This window comes from Candoia aspera, chromosome 2, assembly GCF_035149785.1.
Source record: "Candoia aspera isolate rCanAsp1 chromosome 2, rCanAsp1.hap2, whole genome shotgun sequence".
In the NCBI taxonomy this organism is placed as follows: Eukaryota; Metazoa; Chordata; class Lepidosauria; order Squamata; family Boidae; genus Candoia; species Candoia aspera.
In genome coordinates this window covers 255,526,168-255,550,939 of record NC_086154.1, presented here as the reverse complement: position 1 = coordinate 255,550,939, position 24,772 = coordinate 255,526,168, and the positions used below count along the sequence as shown (strand labels likewise).

At 40.6% G+C, this 24,772-nt stretch overlaps 1 protein-coding gene across 2 annotated transcripts in view; it reads right to left on the bottom strand.

Annotated features, from left to right (window-relative positions):
- The window catches only part of DYM (dymeclin), a 193,211-nt gene that overhangs the window by 31,417 nt on the left and 137,022 nt on the right, over window positions 1–24,772 (bottom strand). For both annotated transcript variants that reach the window (XM_063295837.1, XM_063295838.1), the window contains 2 exons: window positions 8,995–9,177; window positions 1,722–1,835 (listed from right to left, as the gene is read on the bottom strand). In XM_063295837.1, coding sequence (XP_063151907.1) covers window positions 1,722–1,835; window positions 8,995–9,177 — 297 coding nt within the window. The remainder of the gene's footprint in view (window positions 1–1,721; window positions 1,836–8,994; window positions 9,178–24,772) is intronic.

Genomic DNA, 24,772 nt, shown 5'->3' with positions numbered 1-24,772 from the left:
GTTGACACTCTCTTGCTATGTCAGCGTTTCTCAACCTTAGCATCTTGAAGATGTGTGCTGGGGAATTCTGGGAGTTGAAATGCACACATCTTCAAGCTGCCAAGGTTGAGAAACACTGCTCTATGTCATCTACCTTATGCCTTACAAATGTTAGCAGAAACTTTTCTTTTAAGGACTTTGGGTATATGATGTAAAAACAAGGAAGGAAGGTTTCTCTGCGCATTATCCCAAATATGATAAAAATACTCCCAAATGTTCAGTATCTTCAGCACCACAAAACCTTATTGTCTGCCCAGGCAATCCAATTAGTTGATAGGATTTACCTGACTGCTATGTTAGTTGCTGCTTTTTGTTGTTTTATCAGGATGCTGTTTTAATTAAAATTGTATGGTGATTTTAGTCATGCTTTCTCTTACATTGTCCTTATACATCACTGTATGTGGAGGAGAGTGAATTCCATGTTCCTAGGGATTGTATAAATTCCATAGTTACATGTCAACTTGTTTTACTGGTTAGAGTCCACCTTGAGAACTATAGTATTCCTATAGGACAGGCTTGAAATATTCCCATAAAAGAAGTACAGAACAAAATGTGTTATTAGACTAAAGACTTTAACAATGACACTATAGCAGACTTTTGTGCAAATGTCACGGGTCTATTATAACTCTATTACAATTATGAGACTGTGGAATTTTTCTATCTCCTCCTCAGAACAAATTTTGCCTTAATTGTAGCTAAGGAACCCATATAAATAGAGGTGGTTATGTTTAAATATGTTTCCTCTTATTCAAGATTTTTAATTAGGTAGAAATGGTGTTTTTTCCCCTATTTCACTTGCTTTGGATATTACTATCTTCCCCTGTGTGCACATATCATGGGAAAGGAAGACCATGCTCTCTCTCCTCTCTTACATGGCATGCCTGTTCATTGCTAAAGCCATACATAATGCACAAATGAAAAAAAAGCTAGAGCATGTCAATCTAGCCCAGCCCTTCCCAATCTCATGTCTTTCCGTATTTAGACAACGGAGGTTCAGGAGCTGCAATTCAAAACAATGGGGAAGTCTATCCTAGTTGCAATTCAGCAGCTGGCCATACATTCTGCATTTGTGTCATGCATTTTGCATCCTGGACATGCACACGCTCTTTAAAAATCATTACGTCCACTTCCCACTGAACCCACATGAGAGACTGGGAAAAATAACCGATCTAGGCCATTATTTTATGTTTCAGTGAGGTTTTGTTTGACAGTATGCTTAGGTTTCTTCCCATGGCTTTAAGTACTATGATTGGTACAATTTCAGTTCTTAAAGATACAGTCATAAAATTTTTACACATACAGTCAAATAAAACCTAATTCAGTAGGGCCCTTTAAAAAGTGTAAGATTAGGCAAATGGTTATTTTGTCCCACAATCATTTGTTCTTTTATCCAGGTTATTTGCATAACATATTATAGATTAATTATCCAACAGATAACTGAACACAAATACATGTGGAACTCAGTACAATTATATACAACAGACCACTGTTTCTCAACCTTGGCAGCTTTCAGATGGGTGGACTCCAACTCCCAGAATTCCCTAGCCAGCTGACTAGGGAATTCTGGGAGTTGGAGTCCACCCATCTGAAAGCTGCCAAGGTTGAGAAGCACTGCAACAGACTATGCTAGTAATCTGAAAAACAGATGAAGTACTCTTAAAGTTAGTGTTGCCATCACTCACCCGGAGCCTGTCTTTGGGTAGGGCAACAGCTCCTTGTTTGATAATTTCTAGTACTCGCTCCACTGACAGCTCGGCTCCAGGATGCTCAATCCGTGAGCTAAAGAAGCTGATCACCTTGAATGAAGCGGGGAATAAGCAAAGTAACATGGTTTAATTAAGCAATGCCAGGAATCTGTAAACCAGATTAAAGAACAAAATTTGAAATCTGCACAACTGAATTATGACGACGATTGAGTAGCTTCTTCATTGATATTTGTCAACTATATAATTGAATGCTAGATTAAAAATAATACTAAATATTCATAACCTAAATGAGCCAAAATTTAAGTATTATTTGTTTCAAATCTGCATCTTGTTTGATGGTCGTGATCCAAAAATGTCCATCTATCTGTATAACACAGTGATCAAGAGATTAAGCTGTGGATACCCACAATGTCCCCCATTCAAATCTTATCCCATCTTAGTCATGATTACCTTTCTACTGCTTTAGAAACTTAGTGCATACTGCCATCATATACAGTACTACCACTCTTAGTTTCTTAAAACAATTACTTTGTCACAAAATGATTTTCATGGGAGTTGTTGGGGGGGGGTCATGTCCCCAAATGGTGATCAGCATCAAACACCACATTCACAAAAAGGTAAGCTTCCTGAGGACAAGCAACAAACATCTTATGCAAGAAACTGAATAAATGGCAGAGGACAATATAGCAGTATGGGTGGAACCCCAAATAAACCCATAATTATCTCTTGTAAAGATGGTTTGTTCAGCTCTGAATCCTATCAGAACCCTCCCCCTGCCTTGCAAGCTACAATGACCATTCTTTGCATTCCTTCCATCCATTACACGTGTATATATGTCTCTTTCTAAAGCGGCCATCCCCAACCAGAAGTCTCCTATATATGGTGAGACTACAATTCCCAGAATTCTCAGCATGTTGGAAAACTATTCTAAAGCATCATGTACACATCTGCTGCTTTTCACTATAGAAGCCATCAACTGCTTTCCCAATTTTCCTAGATAATTAACACGTACGTCATTATTTTTAAAAATCCCAGTAGACCCATGCCGCCATTTTAGCAGGCTGCACTCCTTGACGGCCTGCACTGCATGATCCCAAGTCAACCCAGGAGCGCAGGAGTAGTGTAACCACATCTCAAAATGGTGAATTCTGTTTGGACTTGCTGAACTTCCACTACAATACCTACCTCACTTTGGGTTTTTTCAGGGTATTATAGGGAAGAGACGTCTACCAGTCTAGCAAAGTCTCGAAATATACACATTACCTTGAGAAATCAAATAGACAGGAACATTGGACCTGTCACTGAGGGTGCTAACATTCCTTTAATAATCTCCTTCAAGGACTTGGAAATGGTTTGCTGCTTGAGATTCCTTTGTACTCAAGAGTTAGACACCCACCTGGAGCCATTAAGCCTAATTAGGCCTTTACAACTCGGCTGCTATTAGTAAAACAAAAGAGAGCTGATGGTCTGATTATTCAGGGATTCAAATGAGACACACCATTGCTGCAAGCCAACTGCAGACACTGCCTCCCTAATCTGGAGGACAGGATTGTTCAGGCCAGCACCCAAGGCTTTTGAGAAAAGCTTAAAAGTGCAAAGCAAATGAAATTCAATAGGAAAAGTGTTTATCAGTAGTGAAATAACTTTGTCTGCTGATACTAATCATTCCCTACTGCAAATCCTAAACAAATTTCTTTCAAAAATGTTAAAAGCAACCAATTAGAAGCACACATTCCCCCCCCCCCCAATGCTGTTTGACAAGTAGCACTTGCCACAAAATGACGGAACCTCCAAGGGGAAAGAGTAGGCATTTTTATCTCCTACATCTGTTTCAGGTTCCTAATGCCCAGCTGTATCTTTCTCTAGCAGATAAGGAACTCAAGGAAGCCATTCCACCAGCCAATCCAAATTTGTTCTTTTTTTCCAACAGACACACAAACATCCTGGCTGATACTTGAACAGATTTTCCCATTCGGGTGATATGGTAGAAGCAAAAAGTCACTCTCCCCATTCTGGAAGGAGAAACTGGGACAAAGCAACTCTTAACTCTCCTGGGAGATCTTGCAAAAGGGTTCATAGTAGCCTCTGAGCAGCTAGCTGCTTCTATCATCTCCATCTCAGATCCTTGACTTTTAGGATTCAGGCACTCTCACATCCTGATGACTTTCTGGTGGAGTTGCATTTGCTGGCAAGAAGAAAGCATGCAGAGCCTCTTGCTCTGGAATGGAGATTCAACGGACAAACAAATGCTTAGCTACCATAATGCTATGAGGTGGGAGAGGGGATGGAAGGCAGGCTCTTGTTTAAGTGACTTCTGATGGTGAACTTTCTCCATGGTGCCTTGGAGTTGTGCCTCACCATCTTCTTTATCTTTAAAAAAAAAAAAAAAGGCTCTTACTAGCGCAGGAACATTTTGGAGTCTGTCTCTCTGCATGAGGAAAAACGTTGGAAAACCCCAACCTCTTCCAGAACAAAATGGAGACTGTTAGAGCCATCCTCAAGCTAAATGGGCTCCTGAATAGAAGGCAACCAAGTCAGAGACTTCACAGCAGAAACAAGATAGAAACTGGAGGTTTTCCAGGTCCTTTAAGCTCAATAATGTATCTGCCCCTGAAAAGACAGTCAATCAGCCTTGCTCAGCTTGACTCCACAACTGTGTACAGCCAATGGCTGAACAACTGGAGGGTGTCTCCAATTCTAAAGCTACTCCTTGGTATCTGCTGCTCAGGACTACAACTACCTTCCTTGTTTTAAACCCAACAAGTCCTGTTAAATCCCCATAGGTCATTTAAAAACAATACATCTGCGTTGTGAGTACAATGGCATCCTTACAAGCGAACTGACAACAGTAGCAAAAGGTTTGATCGTTCTTCACCACTTATTTATTTAGATTTCCCTTCTACTTTCAGAGATCTTTTTGTTGCTGTTGCCTATCAGACTGATTTATCTAGTAGGAAAATTCTCAACACAACAAAAGAAATAGCCAACTTTCTACAACATGCATGACTTCAGTCCAGCATTCACAACTGCCAGGAAGAAAAAACTGATCACATTCCCCAGAAGGGGAGTCCATTTAGTTCTGGAACAGACTTTAGCAATAAATGAAAACAGAATTCATACTAGCCTTGGTTACTAAGTGACCCAGATGTTTTTTATCTGCACAATATTAGAGCTGTTACAGCTCAAACCCACAAATCTAAGCAAGCGTAATTCATGTATTCTGCAAATAACATTACGCACAGCTTTAAGAATATAAGGTGCATAGCGTATCTTTCTACTGTTTGTCTTTTTTCTCTGCATCATCTGAAGACCACGGGCAGAGACTTGAAAAGGAACAGTCTCTTATTCAGCAGCAGGGTGACTGAAATCTCTTCAACAAGGGATCCCCTTTGTTTTACAATAAATCTGTGATGGGGAACACACAGACCATTGGGCCAGCATAGTCAGTCGGTAGAGCTCCAAGTAAAAGGACCTCCTCCTAAGCCCTGCTCCGCTCTTCACTGCTCCACTTCCTCCTCAGTTGCTTTCTGTCTGTTCTTCATCCTTCCCCCTCAGGGAGAAGGTAGGGCACAGGTGAAGCTGATCTGGCTGACATTCCTTCATTAGCAATGGCAAGATCCACTCTGCTTTGTCTGCATCTCACCCTTTATCTTTAGGGAAGGCTGCCTCTCAGGTACAGTGGGCACAACCCCTGGGGCCTTTGCTGCCATGAGCACAATCCTGAAGAAACATGGTGGGCAACCACCCTGCGGTAGGTGAGGCAATGTAATGGTATGTGGGAAAGACCTTGGGAGACAGGGCGAAGAGATGCTGCCTAGGGAACGATCAGATAAGAGACAGCATAGCCCGCAGCTGCATAATCGGTGAGGCAAGAGGCTCAGAATTTACAGTAAAGTAGAATTAGCTTATCTGGTTATGTTTCCTGTCTGGTCTACCTGGTAAGGCTGACAGACAGGGAGAGATGGCTGTCCACTTGTCTTGTCTAGATCATCTCTATACAGAATACTGGGAGCAAGTATGCCATTGGTCTTTCCTGCAGAGCAATAGTTGAGGTCCAGGGACAGAGAGTAATAGAGGGAAGTTCATTAAACGCAGTATTAGGAGGGGAGGCACATCTGGACTTTATCCAGGCTAGATCCATCTCCCTACCTCTGCAGTAATTGTTGGTATTTTCTAAGACAAATTAGACATATGGCAGTAGGGTGATGAACTCTGACCAGAAAGAACATATTAATCTGCTGCTGTACAGTATTAGCTTCCAGGTCCAATGTAAAGTGCTGATGTTGATATTTAAAGTCATATACTGTCCCATCCAGCATATCTTAACAATCTTCAACTCTAATTTCATGTTTCTCATTATCCAGGCACAGTTGTGGTACACGTTTATTAAACTCCCTTTGGAAGGTGGCTGGTGGGTTTCCATATTGATGGGTTTTAGGTAGCAAGTCAAAATTCTATTTTTTCACAGGACTTTGGGAGGCCTGGCAAGAATAGCTAATGTTGTTACTTTTTCTTTTGTTTTCCTGTTATTCTGTACTGTAATACTGTCCTTATGCTGGTTTTAATATAACAGCTTTTATTTTGATGTAAACCTCCCATGCTGATCATTTGATGAAAAGCTTGAAGAAACTATTTTAAACGAACACATATGAAAACATTGTTGAACAGCTTTTCAGAAAAAAATATCTATAAATTCAGTTGATCAAATAGTGACAACTGACAAACTGCATTATTGAAACATCTCTGCCAAGAATTCATTAATAAATTCTGATTTCCAACATTTAATGTAGATCTAGCATTTTCCAGTCGTTGTTATACTTGTTGACTAGCTTTTTGAGAGCGTTAAGACTTCTTTTTGTCTGTTATAATTCCTCTGAGCTCACTGAATAAATAAGCATGGATTTATTTGTTCCAATGAACTGATGTTAACAACTATGCTTGTAATCAAATATATTATATTCCTACAGTTTGGCTGGAGGAACTGATAAAGCATTTTTTTTACTCATTTTAAAATTGTGTGTCTGCATTATTTTTATATGTTTCTTTAGGTGCTCTTCAGAAGATAAAGCAGTATATTAATATTAATAATAACAGTAATAATAAAAAAACTAACTAATTATTAATTGTGGTAATAGGGGGCCTGAAAAATAAATAAACAAATAAATAAATATTACCATTTGGAGCAACAAATGAAGAAATATCCTCTCCTGCTATAAGGCTGAAGCAATCAGGGGCCCTATCAACGACACTGACAGGGCTCCTATCAATTTCTCTGCAAGGAAATGTGGAGGCATTTTTGCCAAAGTAGGTTTCTCACAGTATAAAAAATATTTAAATTCTCCTATGGAAGCAGCTATCATACACCACTTCTGTAAAAATTTTAATGGTAGTTTCTTGTAGAATGAAAAGTACAATATAAAAATGTAGATATATCTAGTAGGTGGACAGCTAAATTTAGAAAGAAGCACAACAGCTAAGAACTATCTTAGTGGAAACTTCTTAAACGCAGAGGTCTTGGAAAGCTTTTGAAAGATGGCAAGTGAAGAGGCCTGTTGAAGGGCTAGCAAATTCCATTGCCCTTGTATCCAATAGAGATATTTCTGTCCTCTCTGAAAGGTCGGTTTTACAGACTGCATAAACTTGAACCCAAAGAGTACCACGATGAATGAAAACTTTTCAATTCTTTCCCCAGGCCTATCAACAGTAGTTCCACAGTCCCAATGACATTCAGTCCAGTAAAACTCATTTTAGGGGCTATAGATTGGAGAGGATCTTATTTATTGACATTCTGTTCTGGGTAATGGCCATTACAGAGCAACTGGTGCCTGAATTTGCATATTTCTTTCTGCTTATGTCAGGTTCAATAGTTTGTTAGTCTAAAAGCAGAGCCTCCATTATTTTCTAATCTCTGGATAGTGCCCATGAACTGCACTTCTGCAATCATAATCACAGAGTTGGAAGGGGTTATTTAAGGCATTAAGTCTAATTCCAGCTCAGCGCAGGAATCCACATTAAAGCATCCCCATTCCCCTCCATCTGAACACACCCAGTGAAGGGAAGTCCACCATCAGTTTTGGTAATTTAAACTATTTTCTGACTCTAAGGGTTAAAATCCTCTTATTGTGGTTTCCATTAGCCTGTAAAAAACAACGTCACAAAATTATACTCGATACGGATAGAACTATTCCTCTCCATTGACCCCTGAAGAATGGAGAAAATGTTTTTGCAATTACTGATAAGAATAGAAGCAGCTACTGAAAACCACAGAATGGAAAGAGATGTGTGGAATTCAACTGCGGCTGAAAAGCATGGATGCCTTTGAGATTAGTTGTTGCTGGGGACAGACTGCTTGCTGGTTAATTTTACAGTTAGTCCCTGGCTTATGTCCATTCATTCAGCGATTGTTCAAACTTGCAATGGTGCTGAACAAGCGGTAGTTATGACCAGTCCTTGGAGTTCCGGCCATCACAGCGTCCCTGTGGTCACATGTTTGCAATCTGGGCACTTGGTACCTGGTTCATGATTATGACATTGCAGCGAGCCATGGTCATGTGATTGCGATTTCCAACGTTGCCTGCCGGCTTCCCACAAGCAAAGTCAATGGGGAAGCCGGCAGGAGGTTGCAAATGGTGACATCACGCTTAACAACAACGTGGGATTTGCTTAATGATGGCAACTGGGACTGCCAGAACTGCCATTGCTAAGTGGTGTGGTCATGTGATGTCATGCTTTATGACCTTGTCACTTAGTGAGGGCAATTCCAGTCCCAACTGCTGTCGTTAACTGAGGACTATCTGTAACTCTTTGCAAGAGAGTTTTCCTACTTTTTTCTTTCTTTCCAGATGCAACTACCTCTTCCCCTTGCTCTATCTTCATTCATTCACATTCATTCATTTTGTTCCCTTCTCTGCTTCTTGTTCCTTCCCTTTCCAGTCAACCCATTCCCACAATTTTTTTTGGAATATGTTTGTTTAGCAGGAACAAGAGGACCGTGTGTGTTTGTGTCTGCGCATTTGTGTCTCTCTGTCTCAAAGGAACAAACACACATACAGGCACACAAACATACAACTCTACCACATGCATGCGTTTATGGTGGGGGAATAATCTCCAGAATTGGTTTTCAATGGGATCAGGAAGTTGGGCATTGCAGCAACTATAATGCAAGAATGTGTGTCTATGTGTGTATCTATATGAAAGTAGCTATTTTAAGATGTAAATAGTATTTTCACAGAGGATAACAAGCACATACCAGATCTATGTTCTGCATTATATCCTGGAAAGAAGGGTGAGTTCGAAATTGCTCAAAGAGATCCCGTTTATATAACAGTGCATACACTAAATTGGGGTTATGATGGAGGGAATTTGTCAAGCAGGAGTTGATTATTTCTAACATCATTCGAATGACTTCTTCAATCACGTTCAAGTCCTGGGCCTACAAGAAACAAAGAAAGATATTATTAGTCAGAACATATTAATATGTGTACAATAGATATTAGAATACTTCGTTACTTTTTTCCCTAGGTTAGCATTCAAGAACAAATTAACTAAACTTTTTAGCAGACCAAATAATTTTGATGCAACGTAACACCTTTATTTCTTTCCCATATTCTATTCTCAGCAAAATTAATTTGCCTGGCAATTAAATAAGTCATCTATCTCAAAAGGCTCAACAGACTGATTTTATTATTTTTAGAAATGAAAGCAATTGTATGTGGCCTTTTGGACAGCTCTTAACACAGCAATTGCAAATAAATGCACGTGAATTCCATCAAACTCTACACCTCTGGGAAGGTCATCAGGGCTTTCTCGATAAGGGCACCAGAAGCAGTCCCAATGTAATTGTATTTTATTATTTTTTACCAACTGCTATGGGATCCTTTTAGTATCCAGCAGGCTCAGTGCTAAATAAATAATAAAACCGTTATGGAAAAATAAGCTGACCGTGGCCTTAAGTGCCCAGGAATAAACCAGCTTTGTGCCCAGAAGTGCCTGGTTTTGTGAAGGGCTGTTTAGGATATTATAATGGTAGCAACGGGGAAGAAAGAAGCAGGCACTGGCAAGCCACTTCTGAAATCTTGCCAAGAAAACTGCAGAGACTAGTCCAGGCAGTCACCAGGAGTCCACACTTGACTCAAAATAAAAAAATAAAAATAAAAAAATGGGGGAAATTGCTCAAGCTGAAATTTCCTCTTTGAAAATCATCAAAAGATAGAGTTCTGTTCACTACTAACATCTAGTTACCTCAGATGACCCTTCCTCAACAGAAGCAGCAAGTAGAGTCCTATTCCATTCAGGAATCTGTTGAATTCCATAAATCTCTAAGGGCAAGCCTTCCAAATTGATCAGTAGAATAACTGACCACTGCCTTTAATAATATCCTTGGCAGCAGAAGGAACTGCATGCAAAAGAGTTAAGAAGCTATAGAGACAAGATGGGAGTTTTACCCTCTACTCTGCAGAAGGAAATGAGTGGGATGTTCCTTTCTTCCACCCCCAATGTAGAAATGCAGCAAGGTGCTTTAGGAGAAACAGAGCTAATTTACTCCCCTTCTTCAGCTAGTCTATAAGAAGGCTAATAGTTTCCTTTTGGACTTTTGGAAATGGGAAGAAACAGGATGGATAACAAGCAGAAAGTCAAGAACAGAATGTATATATGAATGGCAAAAATACTGTCAACAGAGAGAAAAACACTGTTTTTCATTGTCTTAAACCATCAGTACAAAGCTGAGGCATCTCTGAGTATACACATGCCATTAGGGCAGATATAAACAAAGTTATAAAAACATTTCACCATTACTAAAAATGTTTTATTTTCCTGTACGGTAACTTTTGTACCCAGCTGCAAAACAACTGAATTGGGCTTTCTCCTCAAGACAGAGGCTTAAATAAGGAAGGTTTTACCAATTATCCTTCAATGCAACAGCTGCTATCCATGTGAAAAGATATATTATTAGACTGGCATTTTGGTACTTCATAGTTTAGGCTTCTGAAACAATTGTGAACACTCCTCTTGCAAAACTTTCACTTGGCTTCCAACTATGAAATCGTAACGATAGTTCTGATAGCTATCCAAATGTTCTTTGTATGTGTTTAGGTGCCAGCCCTCCCTGATTTTGGAGACAAATTCTAAAATATCAAGCAACTTCTTTGCACAAGTGACGAAGTTCTCTAGAACCTACAAAGGAAGGTGCAAAACCCTTCTCTAAAAGGGAAGCTAAGGCAGGTTGATTGAATGTGAGGTTCTGGTATCCACTTCATAAACATAGCAAACTCACAGATTATTGAGTAACTTGTGTAAAGTACCTCCAAGGTAAGCAGAATCTACTATAAGCATATCAAGTCATATACAGTATATGAGATCACTTAGCTCTAGAAATAAAATCAGCTATAGTGTGTTGCTGTAATTCACCTCCAAATGTTTGCTACTAACCCATAAGCTGGGCCAAGAGTGACTTTGAGCAACATGGTCAGAGCACCAATGTAATCTGGGCAAGACTCTCCTAGGTCTATTTACCATTTGAGTTTCCACATGCAAAGCTGAATCTAGAAATGCTCTCATACAGCAGACATGATCCTTTAAGGGGAGCATTATCCCATTCAAAACAGGTTGAAATCCTATTCCTGAATCAGTTTCCTAACCAGGAGCATTTTCATGTTGTTTGGATTAAATTTCAGCATCTATACCTTTACCCAGCCAATTATTGCTGCCAGGCACTGATATTTCTTTAAGAAACAAAACAAAACTTGGCTTAATTAGAAAGTACCAGATAATTTGCTTTATTTGCTTTGGGTTATTATAGGAGAAACATATGCATCTTGTTTGTCATCATTCTAGGAAGTTTTCAAAAGCACTGCTTGAATTTCCTGCATTTTCAGCAAAAAAAAAAAAGGTAAAACCTTCAGTAAAACTGATGTGGGGGAAGAAAATTGAAAGAGGAAATGTGCAAATGTACTGCATATTAAATTTAATGTGTAATCTGTCTTCACAGGCAACTTTTCAGTGGTAAGAGTTCTGCAGCAGGGTCCGTACGTAGCTAAATTTATTCATGTGTAAAGTACTGTTTCCAGACAATGTTACGCTATTTTCAAGATAAACAAAATACCTTAGAAAAATAATAATCCCTTCAGAGCTAACCTCCTTTGCAATTTGAGAATTAATTTGAACTAGGATCTCTTGTGATGATCCCAATGCCAAGTCTGGATGTCTTTAAATTTTATGTCTTTAAATAAATGTCTTTAAACCCAGTTTGGGATTGTGTTTGCAATAGAAAGGGAGGATTTTATAAAGAAGGAAATATAAAGCAAAGATTCATTCTCTCCACTACAGTACATAGATCAACTAAGTAAGCATAAACATGCTCCAGGCAGTGTCCTGATATGCTACTATGTCAGAGGAACTGTATTAAGGTAATTTATCTTAAAAGTTAATAGGAGCCCAACTAGTTCAAACCAAATGTTTATTTAGTGCAATATGATGGTTCCCCACAGTGACCAACTATCTCCTTCCTGGAAGCCTGCAGGCCAGGAATGACAGCAACCCTCTCCTGCTGGTGCTTTCCAGCAACTGATATTCAGTGGCATGCTTGACTCCATGGACTAATCTTTCAGTACACAAGTAATTTATGGAAGTGAGAATTCTGACATCAAGTCTTCCTCTGCATGAGGACTGTAGTATTTCCCATGAAGGACAGCACGTGGAAAACATTACACTAAAATGGGAGAAACACAGATAAATGAATATGCTCAATTTTCTAGAAAAAAATCTGCAAGAACTATGAGAAGAATGAATTCCTGATGTTTACTGCCTGAAGCTCATTCCTGGGAAATTAGTCCCACCCACCCCCCTTTGGTAAGTATTATAAAATTAATCTGGTGGAAATAGAAATTTGAAGGGGCCTTAAAATGTGGGGTTATAGCTTATGAACATGTGTGTCTACCTAAGCTCAACATGGAACACGAACTAGATAATAAGTACGATGGTGGTAATCATGGCAATGAACATGGCTTGTTTTCAGACCACCATTCATATTTGGTAGTATTTGTTTTGAACCTTTTAGGAGATTAAAAAGATGCATACAGAAGGCCAGAACAATTTCAGGTAAAGCAAAAGAGCACCGGGAATACCACAAATATTCTCTAAGCCACATATAAACATCTTAGGGCCGTGGTTCCCAAACTGTGCACCACAGAAACTACTAGCCTAGTATCACTGTGTTTCTCTCGAAAATTTAAAATATCCCAGGGTGCCCTGTGAGTTTATTATTTCTGTTAAGCCCACGGTTCCCAAACTGTGTGCTGTGGTGCCCTGGAACACAGTTTGGGAACCGCGGGGTGCTGTGAAAAAACTTACCGAGACCTTAAGGGCACATGCGTATGTGTGTGTGTCTATGTATATATCCTTGATCCTACTGTAAACTACTTGGAATCTTTGGAGCTGGGTGGGGTGTAAATTCATGTTAACAGAGATTAATACTGCAGAAAAGAAATGATTTATTTGCTGGAATTTACTATGTAAGCAATTTCCATTTTCAACCACTCAAAAAACCTAAGCTACCAGAGGAAAACATTTTTAGGAGATAAGTAGGAATGGAAAAATATGAAATGGTATTTTGGAAGCATAGATCGGCTTGCGGCAGTAACTGGATGGGGAACGATGTATGTTTAATGTATCTGATGGCAAAAGTTAAGCATTTTTAAAAGATCAGAAATGGATTACCAAGTTTAACATTCCTCCTCAAGATACCATAAAGTCATCTCTGTTGGCTGGAGAAGATAGGTTTGTACTCAAAATATTTGGAGTGGTTGGGAAAGATTGCTATAAACATTAATGAAGTAGAAAATTACATAAATGAGAAGGCAGAAAACAAATGAACAGTCTAGGAAACTAACCTCATGCATGTCTACTCAAGGGTAAACCTTACTGGGCTTAGATCTGCAGCAGTAAATATTTAAGTCTGCAGCCTTAAGAATTCTGTGGCATTTTGAGATGTCCATGTATGTTTATGAGTTCATTATTAATTCTTAGTTACACTGTACATTCCCAGCAATTAGGAATACAAAATCCCTGAATGTTGTCAGTTTCCCTGACTCATTCTATATGATTACAGGAATGCCTTTTTTTTTGCTAAAAAAGGAAGACACAAATACTCCATGAACAGGTTAATTACTTCTGCTACATTAGAAAATCAAGCAAGAGAAAGGCAATACTATGAATTAAGTAAAGGAATGAAACAATGAAGTCTAGGCTATATTGAAAAGCTTTAATCAACACCTTCAAATCTTCAATATACAGTAGACGTTAAAGTTAATTCACTATTTACTGCCACTGAATTGAGTGACCATAATTCAATGTAGCCTTGGGCTGCGACCTTAAACCTCAGCAAGGGATAAGCCTATAGGACAAAACAATTGTACGCTGAACTATGGCCAATGACTTTATTGGGACTACAAGTACACATGTCTTTACTGAGAAATATAAAAGACAGAAACATGGATAAATGAGTGAATGTTCTACATCAATATAAGTTTAGTTGGCATGACACTCCTTGACTGTTCTGGTATGGCAACTGTGGTTCACGGGTAGCAGTGGCATCTGATAAACTGACTCTATGGTAAGAGGCCGAAGTACTCTTCATCTTTTATTTTCCCCCAATTCTCTCCCATGTAATCTTTTTCATGCAATCACACAACTACCTGTAATGAAAACTAGTTATCATTCCATTACAGGGTCATTAGGAAGTTGGATTTGGCCTCCAGGGGTTTGATGGAACCTTTTCCTTAACTGGGAAAAGCAACAGTCAGTCCCCCAAAGAGATAGTTTTTGAATTATTCTCCATATTCTGAAAAATGAGGGTGACAGGCAGGAACAAGAAGCAGGGCTGCCTGATGGTTTCACTTACATCATCTTCTACAATGAATTCAGAACCTGTGCCAAACCCCAACTGTATTGATTTTAATTCTAATTCCATACATGTGACTGTTGCCTTCCCTTGGTTTTCCTATATTTCCCTTTTCTTAATAAACTCCTTTTGATATCTCAAGATTTGCCCCCACAGGTTTAAAAAGCAAATTTTTCATTAGAACGTTCATCTTATACAAATCTTCACCATTACTCAGCTATTGCTTGGATTTCAGGAATGGCACAAGGCTTGGCAAATTCTGTTTTCTGTCCTTTGGGCAGGAAGATCTGAAGCACCTTCCTTGATATTGTTCCAAGGGCTGGGCTGAAGGGAGAAGTTCTTGTTAAAGGGCTAAGAATTTCCCAGCTGAACCGGCTGGGGTGTGCCAAAAGATTCAGGCCAAGCAGTGGTGGCCCATCCAAGGTACCTCTTACTGGAGAACCCTTGAAAGAAGAGGTCTACCAGAGATCCTGGCTCGCAATGCATATCAGTTGTTTTAGAATGAATTGCACAGAAGTGGGACCTCAGCCCAAGACATTTTAGTAGCCCTTCTTTCAGCTTAAAACTGCTATGTGGTTTTCTTTTCTTACAAACCAAGTCACAATTAAGCATCAAATAGTAGCTCAGGAATGAAACATGTATCTACTGAGATGACTATATTAATAAGTATGTTTAAAATAATCACTGGGAATACAGATGTAATAATTATGCTGATCCATATCCGTAACAAAGACTGATTTATTAACTGAAGGTGCAGAACTGACTTTTAAACTATATTTTTACACATAGAACCTACTGAAGACATTAATATCAATTTAACATATTTCACTATGATGTCCTATTTTTGTTATTCATGTAGAGACAATAAATTCAGGAGTTCTTCTTCACATATTTGTCATCCTTTGTCCCTAAAGGCACAAGGTACAAACAGGAAGGAAAAGATGCGATGACTTTGGAGAACTTTGATAGCAGGCACATACCATTGTTTTAAAATAAGTGCTGTTTGTGACATTGCCTGTTATTTTTAAAGTTTATTCTGTTCAATGCTGGATAAGAATCCAGTGCAGATTCTGATACACATAAACATTTGTGACGCTATTCAGCTTCCTGTCTCATAGACTGGGAGCTAAGACTGCAAAGGGATACACCAAAAAATAAGAAATAAAAATCCTGAAGGAAGGATATACGAACGCATTCTAAAGGCCACTTGGGAAACTGTATAACTGTGTTTGCTGCTATGGAAAAAAAAAGCTGTGAACTAAGTAAGAATTGGAAGAATCCATCCATTCTACTAAGCTTCTGATGCTGATTATCTAACTGCCTAAATGGATGGGATCATAGTTCATACTTTCTATAATATCAGTCTAAACCACATTAAAATACATGGACCTAGAATTGTCACATCTAGTTTGTAAAGATCACATTTATGCCAGAATGCAAGTTTTTGTAATATATAGTAAGAATTATAGAATTCTTCAGCTGGAAAGGAGTATTTAGGTCACTGAGTCCAAACCCTGCTCAGGGCAGGAATCCAAATTAAATCATCCTTGACAGATGGCTGTCTGGCCTCCAACTGAACACATCCAGTGAAGGGGAGACCAATACCTTTCTAGGTTATTGAAATCACTGTCTCCTCTTAAGGGTAAAATCTTCTTACTATGAATAAGGTTTGAAATAGTGAGGTGAGAATTTTTGATTCTCATCTCAGAAAAAGCTATTTTGTAAACAAGATGATAGGAGGTTTCTAGGATTCAAAAAGGTAGGAAGAAGAGTGCTAATATTTAAACTCTGGATGAAAATATATGTGGGGCAGTATTTCTGAGTGCTGTTAGTCACAGAACATCTTGTATGCATGGCTTCCTAATTCTCTGCAATAAATCTGTTTATCTTAACCTTCTTGCGTCCTCTTGGGAATGTGGAATACCTGGTGGTACAACATGCTGCTTATCTTTAAGGCTTAAACTCTCTTAGTATGAATACCAGGAGTCTGTAAAAAGCAGTATCACAAATTTGTAAGTGGATAGAATTATTCCTCTTCCTCAATTCTACCTGTGAACTGAGGGGATACTCCTACTTTCATTGATAAAAACAGATGAAGCATCTGAAAACAACAGAATAGTCAGGCGGTGCAAATTGCTGCCAAAAAGCATGGATATTTTTGAAGATTAGCAGTTGCTTGGGAGAAGCCTACTTTCCATTCCCTTCATCCCCTCTCCATCTTTCCTTCTTTCTTGATATTTCTGTTGTTTCAGGGATAAAGACAGTGTGTGCTTATTTCCTTGAGTGATCAATTAATTTAAAAAAGGCTTACCTGACTTTATAGAGAACTCATTTTAGTCAGTAGTTTTTAACTGAATTCTTATTTTTTCCTGTCTTGGCAGCATAGTTTTTTGGAGTGTGGCCATGCATACGTACATTCACATACATACACAAGTGTAACACATTTATGGAGTGGGAGGAATGTCCAGGATGGGTTTATGCTAGATTTGGCAACCCTACTTTGACAAGATGAAGAAGTTGGGAACTGCACAGAATTTCTATTTGTAAGATAGAAAAAACAGACAATATCTGTCCTGTGGGAGTCCTTGGTGCTCTCTGAGCTTGGTTGTTTGATTGCAGATGTTTCATTACCCAACTAGGTAACATCATCAGTGCGAGTAAGTGTGGGGTTTGGTCACACTTACTCGCACTGATGTTACCTAGTTGGGTATTGCAACATCTGCAATCAAACAACCAAGCTCAGAGAGCACCAAGGACTCCACAGTTCAACCCTGAGCCACATATATTCTCTTCTGTTGGAATATCTGACCTTCCTTCTTTCCTCTCTCCTAAATTCATATTATCTTTCCTTCAAGTGATTATGAGAATATTTTCTGCACCAGGAAAAGACGCATGAATGTTTTTGCAAATTAAACACTTCAAGTGCTGTAATGAGAACTGGCCTGGAAGCTATACTGCCCTACCTTTGAATACGTGCTTTCAAAAGTGACAGAGTTAAGTGTGTAGTTTCCATGCATGAGAGACAAAACCACCACACTATCTTCTGCAGATCCACTTTGGAGCCACTTAATTATCCTCAAAAGAAATTTTGTCAGTCTGGGATGACTGCTGTCTCCCAAGTTAAAAGCAAGAACTCAAGGCTAAGCTTTCTGGAGAATTTTTATTAACAGGCCATAACATGAAAAAATCAGAACAAACAAACAAAGTACAATGCAAATGATAACCACAGCAGTAATAATAATTAAAAAATGACAATGGAAGTCATATTTCAAGAAAAACTAAATATTTTTTGAACCCCAGAGCAGTGCAACAGGAGTTCCTCTGTGATTCAGATACACAAACAAGCTAAAAGAACAGTGTGGGAACTGGAAAAATTCACGATCCTGAGGACTTCTTTATTTTCCCCAGGCTGAGGGTGTGTTGGCAAACATGGCGAAGCTGTGTTTCTTTTTCCCCCTCTCCTAATGCGAGGAAAAGCAAAAATTACCAGCAACCAGTTTGAGTTTTGCCTGAGGCAACCGGGGTTTCAAGTCAACCTAGTTTCTTCAGAAATACCACATAAAAAAGAACTACCTACAGAAGCAGCAGTCGCTTGGAGATTAACCCTCTCCCTTCCCCTAACCCCCCAACGCATTCTAGTTTTCTGTGTAGCATTTAGGCCATATGGATTGTTGCCATTCGTCACAAAACATAAAAAGGCATATTTTTATTCTCTCAAGTTGTTAAAGCAGAGGATGGAAAACTATAGATTCATCCTGCTGAACACGTTATCCTGCTCAAGAACAACTTGTCTTCCTGAATTTGAGCTGCAGAAACCTGATGGAGAAATTTTAGAATCTGAGACGGAAAACCCCATTTTCCATAGGAGAAAATAAGCAATAAAAATATCGATTTCCTGCCTTTTAATTATAGCCAAATCCAACCAACTGCAGGAGACAGCCACCCCATTTTGCCCAGGAAGCCCAACTCTTGGCCTCTTTTGAGTTTGCTGACCAGCCAGATGAGAAGTGAGCATGGGCAACTGAGAAGAGGTCAAGAGGATCTGCTACTCCTCAGTGTACCGTATCCTCTGGACTCCCAGTTTCAATTTGGAAACAGACACAAGTGCCTTCCCATTCTAGAGTGCTTTTAGCTAGTCAACAAAGTTTTTCAGGTTATCTGCAAAATGAACTTTCCTACAAGTAAAGACCATTTAAAAAAACACTTCTCTTGTAGGCCTGGGTGATGGAATGTCTAGCAGATTCTGGGAACACAGAGAGGGAGTAGGACTATTACAGAAAAGATATCTTATTCCAGGGGAGTGGGGGAAGTGTGAGAAAGAGACTGAGAGTAACTCTGCCTTAATTAGGCTAGGTATAAGTTGATCTGGAGAACTGCTTTGGTAGGTGTTCAAGATTCTGCTATATTACCCTACTAGCAATAAAGATCATTCCAGAAATCAAAGTGTTTCTTATTTTCCGAGCTTGCCAGCCTCAGAGGGCTTGACAGGCTGCCCCATTAAAAAAATACAGTTCATATAGCCTGAATTGTAATACATAGCTATGATAGGGTCCTCTGTTTTATTCATTCATTCATTCATTCATTCATTCATTCATTCAATTTCTATAGCTGCCCATCTCAACCAGTGACTCTGGGCGGCTCACAACAATAAAAACCATAAAACAATGAAACAATTACAATAAAAACAATTACAATAAAAAATAAATATACATGGCTGCCAAGTAAACAAAGTAAGATGTCAATACAACCAAGAAACGGGACCATTACCACACTCGAGGCCCCAGGCCCAGGCACATAACCAGGTCTTCACGGCCTTACCAAAGGCCAACAGGGTTGGGGACATCCTGATCTCTGAGGGGAGAATATTCCAGAGGGCAGGTGCTACGGCTGAAAAGGCACGCCTTCTAGTCCCCGTCAACCGACATTCTTGGCTGACGGGATCCGTAGCATGCCCAATCTACCAGATCGAATTGGACGGGCAAAAACAACTGGGAGAAGGCGGTCCCTTAGGTAACCCGGTCCCAAGCCATGAAGGGCTTTACAGGTGACAACCAGCACCTTGAATTGCACCAGGAAGCACACTGGCAACCAATGCAGCTCCCATAGCAGCGGTGTTACATGTGTTGAATATCCGACTCCACTTACTACCCATGCAGCTGCATTCTGCACCAGCTGAAGCTTCCGAATGCTCTTCAAGGGCAGCCCCATGTAGAGCACGTTGCAGTAATCCAGACGGGAGGTCACGAGGGCATGAGTGACAGTGAGTAGAGCCTCCCGGTCCAGGAATATACTACTGCAAAAGAAAATGTAGCAGAAAGGATACAAGTCTGTGATATTTTTAATTTTTTTCCCATGAGCTGATATTGCTAAGAGCAGCTACAACCATATCACCACAGACTCCAAAGCTCTGGAAAGAAAGCAGAAGAACCTCGGGGCTCAGACGGTGTTCGAATACTGCAAGTGAATAATTGGCTTTGGAAACTGTGTATACAGGACAGACTGTGTTTTGGGGATTATAGTCGATATTCTCTGGATGATGGACTGTTGATATGAGGATTGCAACTCAGAAAGTCAAGCAAAACAAGTCTGGCAAACTTGATCAGGAGAACTTTAACCCATGAGGGTTGGAAAAGAAAATCCAGAAGCATGGAGTTCTTCAGTCCAACACAATGAAAAAAATTGTATTGGGATCTATTCAGTGAAAAACTAGAACATCCATCCATCCGTCCTTCCAAAGAAAATCATATTTATTTCCCGAAAGTTAACAAGGAGAGGTCATCCCTACCTTGTGGGGCACACTGTTTCCTAAGAATGGGGCAGCCACAGAGAAGGCCTGCTTTAGCCTCATCGGAAGTAAGAATTCACAGCATGCCTTCTGATTCAAGGATGGACAGACTTAACTTGGAGAACATAATCTCAAAAGTAACAAGGACCCAGGCCCAAAAGAGTTTTACAGATGATAACTAGAACCTTGAATTGTACCTGGAAAACCTACAATAACCAGTACATTAATCAAAGAAGAGGTGTTGCTCTGCTTAACCAACTTTTATCTGTCAGCACACGAGCATTTTCTATCTACTGTAGCTTCTGGATAGTTTTTAAAGGCAGCAGTTCAAGTGTTAGATGAGGAAGTAAGGTGATTGTTGCCAGGGCATTCTGCTTGAAGAACTGCCACATACTATACCAATTGTATCTGGTCAAAGGTTCTTCTGCCCATGGCCTCCACCTGCTACTCTAGCAGGATCTGCAAGTCCTGGAGAAGCCACAGATCCTGGACCTGCTCCTTCTGGAAGAGTCCAACCTTATCCAGAATAACAAGGATTCAGAGTTCATGGCCTCTGTTGCTTATGTATTAATGCTCAGAGCAGGTAGTAATAAACAACAAGAGTATAAACTCTTATTGTAATAAGAGCTTCTGGCCATTCAAGTTACAGTCCGACAGCAAGTAGTTCAAGGTTGTAAGTCAGCAGAAGTCTTATTACTGTCAAAATTGTAGCCTTATTGCTGTCCAAGTTCAAACTAAGTAGTTTTACTGGCAATCAAAATTCACAGCAGTTAGCACTGCCTGTTCTTGGCATGGGTCAAGGTCTCCATAGAGGCTTTCACAGCTTGAAGCAAAACGCAATGCACAAAAGACAGGACTGTCACAGAGCATTGTCCTAGTGCTGAACTGCACTGAGTCAGGTCATTCAGTACAGAATCTTCCAACCTCGATACGAGAACAGCTGGCTCTGGTCGGCCCTGATGACTCAAACAAGGCTGCTTGAACACCAGCCTAATCCTCAGCACACCAACCTATCCAAGATGCCTCCTTGTGCAAGTTATAAGGAATGAAGCCGGTGAGATTGGAACGAATCAGGGATTTCTAGGCTCGAAAGAACCCTTATGCCTGTATAGATGAAATCTAAAGCTATAAAGGTATAAGGGCCAGAATTTGAACTTTGGAACTTTGACATATACTTATATAGGATCTTGATTTCAGCATATTGCAGTGACCAAACTTTGGTGTGTATTTGCATTGTACATTTTTGTCTGTAATGAAGACACTAATCACATTGAGTCCTTCCTGTGAGCCTTTTGCCAAATAAGCCAAGTCTTGAGTAGGGGGTTAAGTGATTGGAGAGTTGTGATTTAGAGCCATACTTGGTGTGAAGCCTGACAAACTCACTGTCTCCTTATCCTCTGGCTCTCTGAATGAAGATGAAATGGTGTAGAGGCTGGTCTTCAGAATGGAGTCAGAAACAGCCTAATCTCAGAAAGGACAAAGGCATGGGCCTCTCTATAGTCTAAGCCATGGTTTCTCAACCAGGGTTCCATGGGACCCTAGGGTTCCATGAGAGAGCACTAGGGGTTCTCTGGGAGATTATGATTTATTTAAAAGATTATTTCAAATTCTGTCAACTTCACATTAAAGAGGTAAGCTTCATTTTTTTTTTTAGTTTAAGAACACTATTATTTATTTGTTTGTCATATTTTTTTTACCGCCCATCTCATAACAAGGACTCTGTATATATTAATGCATATATACAGACCTACACATGAAATAGATATAATAATTTTGTAACTTCTGGCCTATATTTGAGCCTGAATGTGCAGGGGTTCCCCAAGGCCTGAAAAATATTTCAAGGGTTCCTCCAGGGTCAAAACACCAAGAAAGGCTGGTCTAAGGCCTCTCTGTCTAAGCATGGACAGTACTTTTTATAATATGACCTATCTTGGCTATGTGATATGGGACACAGCTTGACTACAAACTGAATATAGGATCTGGAGGAATAAGTCAAAGCCACAATTACTGGTCGTCTTCGCTTAACAACCATTCATTCAGCAACCATTCAAATTTATGGTGGTGCTGAACAAATGGTACTTACGCCCGGTCCCTGAAGTTATGGCCATACCACTGCCCCCACAGTCATGTGATCAAAATTCAGGCACTTGGCAGCCCACCCGCACTTACGACTGCAGGGACCCGTTAACTGCCCATCTCCCTCCATCTCTGCCCTTTCAGCCACCCTACATAGTGGCACTCTTCAGCAGCGGTAGCAATGCTGGGGCTGAAGTAGAGGCCCAGGTCCTGCAGCAGTCTCAGCCAGCCACCACTACCCCTAGGCCTCTACTTCAGGCCCAGTGCTGCCACTGAGTTGTGCCACCTCAAGCCCTGCGCCACAGCCAGCCACCCCAGTGCCACAGCACAAAGCCCCCACTGCCCTGCCACCATGCCCAGCTGACCTTTGCTGTCTTCCTCCTGCTGCTGACAAAGTGTGCCTGTCTTGGCCCTATGGGAGACAGCTGCTGGCCACGCCAGGCCTTCTTCCCAAGGCCACCCACACCATTCTCCAAATCGCTTGTGCCATTCTCACATTGCTTCAGAAAGCCTTTGGAAAGCTCCTGAGGCCTTCCAAAGCATTGCGAGAATGGCACGCATGATTTGCAGAATGGTGGGCATGGCCTTCTTGTGATGTTTCAGGCCTTCTGAAGCAGCACGAGAACGGTGCATGCTATTTGGAGAACGGTGTGAGGAGCCTTGGGAAGAAGGCGTGGTGCAGCCAGCAGCTGCCTCACATAGGGCCAGACTGGTGCGCCTCATCAGCAGTGGAAGACGGTGAAGATCAGCTGGGTACAGCAGGGCCTGCGGGGTGCAGGACGGTGGGGTGGCTGTGCTTTGTGCTGTGGCATGGAGGTGGCTGGCTGTGGCATGGGGCTTAAGGCCCAGGGATGGTGGCAGATGGCTGAGACTGCTGAAGGCCCTGGGCCTCTACTTCAGCCCCAGCATTGCCACCACTGCCGAAGAGTGCCACTATGCAGGGTGGCCAAAAGGGCAGAGATGGGGAGGGACACAGGCAGGTGGGAGTGCTGAAGAGGAGGCAGTTCCTTCCGAGGCTTGGGGCTGAGAGAAGCCAAGCCGGTAGTGGCTTGGATTGGGGTGGGTCCTCGCCTAACAACGGGTGGGATTCCATTAACGACAGCAACCAGAAGTGCTGAGATTGCTGCCACTAAGCAATGCAGTCACATGATGTCACACTTTATGACCATATTGCTTAGTGACAGAAATTCTGGCCCGAATTGTTGTTGTAACTTGAGGACTACTTGTATAGGCAAGTTTAATCATGGGTGAGAAAGAAGGGTTTGGGAAAACCAGAAGTTTGATTTTGGATATATGGAGTTTAGAGTGACTACAACACTTCAGAAATGCAGTCAGATATGCAAGATTGGAGGAAGGGAGAGATTCATTGTGGATCATAATAATAAATACATAATAATACATAAATGGATCATATAACACTCTTCTTTATATTGTCATCTGTGGCCCTGAAAAGGTCCTTTGTGGGCTACACATTTTGTCACACAGAGGTGAGATTAAGCACCTCACTAAACTTTGGATGCTTCAGGAGTGAAAGGACTGACCAGCTATAAGCTGTTGCCCAGGGGACGCCCAAATGTGTTAACAGCACATTCTTTGAGGAGGCTCCTTTCGTGTCCCCCGAGATCCAGAGATACTCTGAACAAATGGGGCTATCCAGTGGCCTCTGCCCTTTGTGAATGTGGAGACACACAGACAACAACACATATGTACACTTGTCCTCTGTGCCCTGATCAACGCACGTTTGAGGACCTCATGGCAGCGTGACAGAATGCAATTAATGTTGCCAGTTTCTGGGCAAGATCTGTTTAACTTTTATACCTTACATTTTAAATTCTATGTTTTACAGTATGCCTTATTTTAATTGTGATGCTTCTGACATGAATAAATAAAAAATAAATATTGTCATGCACTTGCAACCACAACTCTAAAGCACAGAGCAAACTTTCTGCGCCCCCCTCCCCAAGAAGCGATAGGAAACTGCATGAAGCAAAACCCTAGCGAGACCTAGCCATGACACAGTAACACTGCTTGGAAGTGCATAGCAGCTACCACCGTGTGCCGTAGGGAGGCCAGCAAGTGTGTGTAGTAGCTGTTTGCACAGTCATGTCATGCCTATGCAGGCTAGCATGGCCATGCACACAGCAAGTATGTAGAAAAGTTATTGTGTGGGAAATTTTGTGCAATTGCTGCAAAACAATGTGCTGTTTCTGTTCTTCCTCCTTGATCCAGCAAAATGGTGGGAAAAAGATAAGGAGGAAGACCCTACAG